The following is a 4,633-nucleotide window of genomic DNA, read 5'->3' on the forward strand; positions in this document are numbered from 1 at the left end:
ATAAATTATTTTCCAGTTCATTTTCCATAATATAACCAAATACTGGAAAGCATTTTATAGTTCATTTTACATTACACTACTAAATATCAAAAAATACTTTTCTGGAATTTACTTTTCAAAAAAAATTATTTTCCTACAACCAAATAGAGCCTAAGACATTGATTATTTTAATCTAATATTTGAAATCTTTTTTTAATTAAAACTTAATTTTATATATATAGGCATACATTAAAAATTCCCTATTATACTCACTCAACAGCCCAGGCCTAGTATCTTAATTCGCAGGTAACCTTCACTCAAAAGGTCAAAACCTTACCTCCTCCACAAGCAACATAAACAAGCGGGGTTTCTTCAACCTCCAAAAAAACCCCCATCGTCTGGGGTCCGCTTTCAGATCACTCAAATCAACCTCATAACCTCCAAATTCCATTCCAATGGTAGACGGCTTCGAAGTAGGTGCCGTCCATTTCAACTCCGAAGGCTGGGGTCCGCCGGACGCCACCGTCACCCCAACCACCACCTCCACACTCCCTCTCAACGTCCCCTACGCTCCCTTCTCTCGCTTCGAAAAGCTCGGCCAAATCGCTGATTTCACTCCCATTCTTAACCCAGGCTCCGGTCAAGGCGGTGGTGGTGGCCGCAAAAGCGCTGCATCCGACTCCGTCTTCGACTTCACTGCCGATGATTCCTTCCCCTCTGGCGCTGACAACGACTCCACTTTTCGTCTCGTTGACGGGAAGCCACCTCCAAGGCCGAAGTTTGGACCCAAGTGGCGGTTTAACCAGCACCACCGACCTCAGCTCCCGCAACGTCGCGATGAGGAAGTAGAGGCAAAGAAGCGGGAGGCGGAGAAAGAGAGGGCACGTAGGGATCGACTTTATTATCTTAACCGGTCCAACCAGAATCAGCAGCGTAGGGAAGCGGCTGTGTTTAAGAGTTCTGTGGAAATCCAGACGGAATGGAATATGCTTGATAAGATTCCGTTTAGCATATTTACGAAACTGTCCTTCTCAGTCTCAGAACCGGAGGATATGATTTTATGTGGTGGGCTAGAGTTTTACGATAAGAGTTTTGATAGAATTACCCCGAAGGCGGAACGGAGATTGGAAAGGTTTAAGAATAGGAATTTCTTTAAGGTAACTACTACTGATGATCCTGTTATTAGAAGATTAGCTAATGAAGATAAAGCTACTGTTTTTGCTACTGACAATATTTTAGCTACATTAATGTGTGCAACCCGGTCTGTTTATTCGTGGGATATCGTGGTTCAAAGGGTAGGAAATAAGTTGTTTTTTGATAAAAGAGATGGGTCTCAGCTTGATTTGTTGTCAGTTCATGAGACGTCACAGGAGCCTTTACCCGAGGCCAAGGATGATATAAATTCGGCATATTCATTGAGTGTTGAGGCTGCTTATATTAATCAGAACTTCTCGCAGCAAGTTTTGTTTAGGGATGGGAATAAGGTTTCGTTTGATGAGCCTAACCCCTTTGCCAATGAAGGGGAGGAGGTTGCATCTGTGGCTTATAGGTATAGGAGGTGGAAATTGGATGATGACATGTATCTTGTTGCAAGGTGTGAGGTGCAGAGTGTTGTTGAGGTTAATAAGGAAAGGTCGTTTTTGACGTTGAATGCTCTTAATGAGTTTGATCCTAAGTATTCTGGTGTTGATTGGAGGCAGAAGTTGGAGACTCAAAGGGGTGCTGTTTTGGCTACCGAATTGAAGAATAATGCGAATAAATTGGCTAAATGGACTGCTCAAGCTTTGTTGGCTAATGCAGATATGATGAAGTTAGGATATGTTTCCAGGGTTCATCCAAGGGATCATTTCAATCATGTGATTTTGGCTGTTGTTGGATATAAGCCTAGGGACTTTGCTTCTCAGATTAATTTGAATACCTCCAATATGTGGGGTATTGTGAAGAGTATTGTTGACTTGTGTATGAAATTGAATGAGGGTAAGTATGTACTGGTGAAAGACCCATCTAAACCACAAGTGAGGATTTATGAGGTTCCAGCTGATGCTTTTGAGAATGATTATGTGGAGGAGCCTTTGCCTGAGGAGGAACAAGCTCAGCCTCCTGAGGAGAATGCTGAGAATACAGAGGCAAATGGGGTGACAAATGATGTGGAAGATAAAGAGATTGGTGCTCAAGCTTGAGGGTAATGGTCTACTTTTTCTGTGATTAGTTCATTGTAACTGCATTTGACATTCAACATGTAAATATGATGATGATGATGACTTGTGGAAATTATACTGAAACTTCTAGGTGATAATCAAATGTTATCATGTCTTCTATTGTGTGATGGCCAGTTTGTTAAGTGGTCTCTGATGTCCCTTTGCATGAGAGGCTGAATTAGCATTCAGCATTACAGTAGATTAAGTCATGATTGGAGTCAAGGTCTGATGTACTCATAGGCATGCAGCAAGAAATGGAAATTCTATATATTGATTCGATCAACATATCTGAAACTATGACAGTTTCCCCTTAAATATTGTATCTTTTGGTTGCAATTTCGAGAAGATATGAAATGTTTTTTTTATCAACGCTAACTGCTATCATAGTTTCCATTCTGTCAAGAGAATTTGACCGTATCATTTCATTTTCCTTTCTGCACAAAGTGAATGGTTTTCTTGCAAGGGTAAGCTTTTATTTTTCATGATCATCTTTATTCCCTGTTAACATCTTTCCTCCTAGCCTTCTTCCAATTTTTTTATAACTTGCAAGTCATAGGTTATCCGAGTCATTAGTCATCCCTTGGAGATCTGTAATTGAATGGATGATAACGATGTGGCCATAATTGTGTCATCTTGAAGTCTGCAGTCTGGGGCTGAACAAATGGTGACCTTCGAAGTTTCATGTCACTATGATGTTTTACTCTACACATTTACAACATTCTTGCCATCATTTATTTCATGATATCGATGGAGACATTTCGTAATTTATCCTGGTGTGAAAATCAATGTCCTTGTTAATACTGTTTAATGATGAGAAAGAAAATCCAAAACCTGTTGGCTTACTTTTACTACGTTTGATATTTTTGTGTCGGTTTTTCATGTTGGCTCAACCTTTCTACTCAAAATTCATCATCAAACTACTGGTGGAAATAACATTTTTCATGTTGGTCTTTTGGATGGTAGACATTGGAGAATATATTCAACTAAGAAGTTTGCTGTTTAACTTGCATTTCATCTCGAGTCATCATCTGTGCACCTTATCCTTCCATGTTTGGCAAGATGTCTACATGTTTGGTGATAGTACCGGTGTTTCTGTGGAAGAGAAAGGTCATCTTATATATAGTATTGTCTTTGGTTAATTTCATTACCCTGGTTTATGAAAGAATCCTAAGCCAAACATTTGTCAGTATTGTCCATTAGCAAGGCATGATACATGTGATCAGAAGCAGTCATAATACTCACCAGCCAATACTTCTGGTCGTTTTTTCATATAGGTTTTTTATTTTGGTTTCTATTTTTTAATTCCAGTTTTAGAAAGGGTCTATCTTTAGTGTTTTATATTAAACTTCCACATTTTTAATACCTACCATTTTACGACTGTTGGCCTGGCTCTTGCTAATGGCTCCTTCATTGGATCCTGCAGATCAATCTTGGTTTTGCTGTGAACAAAGTCCCTGGTCACAGTGGCATTTGCATTTCAAAGCATATACACCAGGAATGTGCTCTTGGCAGCACTCTTTTCGTCATTTATTTTTGGTTCTTTTCAACTTGCACACAACTGTTGCAATTTGATTACAAAGATTTTTAGCGTTAGGCGACTGCTGCTTTTCTTGAGACGTAGCTGTACCGAATTTGCAGTAGCGCTGGAGTTTTGTTTGCGTGGAAAAAATATATATATATACTATTTGGGAACTTGGAGTTGGAATCTAAATGAAGGCAAAAAACTGTTGTCTGGTTTGAGTCTCTATTTGTGACTGTTTAAGGCAAAGATACATTAAATTATGCTGGAAGTTCGCAAGTAACTTCTGGCTCGGAATTCCAAGAGTGCTTGCATATGCAAACCTTAGTCTGTGTTTTTGTTCTTTTTTTCTCAAGCCACATAACAAGAGATCAATATGGCCACACTGATTCTTAGCCTGTACCATGGGAAACTTTAGTCTGGCGGGCAGCACAACATAAGAGATGCCTTGCTAGTTTTGAATATGAGATGCATATAGGGAAGGTTGTTAAAAATGTTTTTTTTAACACGATAAGGAATATATAATATAAACTTGAATCGTAAAATTATAAAATCACAAATAAAAAATTTTAACTAAACATCATAAAATCACAAGTAAAAAATTAAGGATATAAAAAATGCATTCCCAACTATTACATAGTTTTCTCTTTACTAGCACGGATCCTGAAAATTAAAGAGACTCTTTTTCTAGCCATAAACCTTGAAATATCTTTTGTAATCAACCGAACCAAATGATTTCCATGGCCAGTTATACAGTAGAGTTGCTATGCCATTCTCCTTTGCAAGCATCACAAAGCCCCACCAAACTTCCACAAGCAAACATGTATTATTCACAGTGAGTCAAGCAGTCTATTTCAATCAGGTTAGGTTTCTAAAAAGAAGCAAATACATTATCCATGAGTGTGCAAAACAAAGCAATTAATAATCACACAACAAC

General features: G+C 38.7%; 1 protein-coding gene across 1 annotated transcript; it reads left to right on the forward strand.

The window, feature by feature from the left end:
* Positions 1-261: 261 nt before the first annotated feature.
* Positions 262-3,924, forward strand: LOC133703175 (eukaryotic translation initiation factor 3 subunit D-like). Its single transcript, XM_062127625.1, has 2 exons — positions 262-2,161; positions 3,601-3,924. The coding sequence occupies exon 1, from the start codon at positions 435-437 to the stop codon at positions 2,157-2,159; it is 1,725 nt and encodes a 574-aa protein (XP_061983609.1). The 5' UTR covers positions 262-434; the 3' UTR covers positions 2,160-2,161; positions 3,601-3,924.
* The last annotated feature ends 709 nt before the right edge of the window (positions 3,925-4,633 follow it).

This window comes from Populus nigra, chromosome 9 (assembly GCF_951802175.1).
Source record: "Populus nigra chromosome 9, ddPopNigr1.1, whole genome shotgun sequence".
NCBI lineage: Eukaryota > Viridiplantae > Streptophyta > Magnoliopsida > Malpighiales > Salicaceae > Populus > Populus nigra.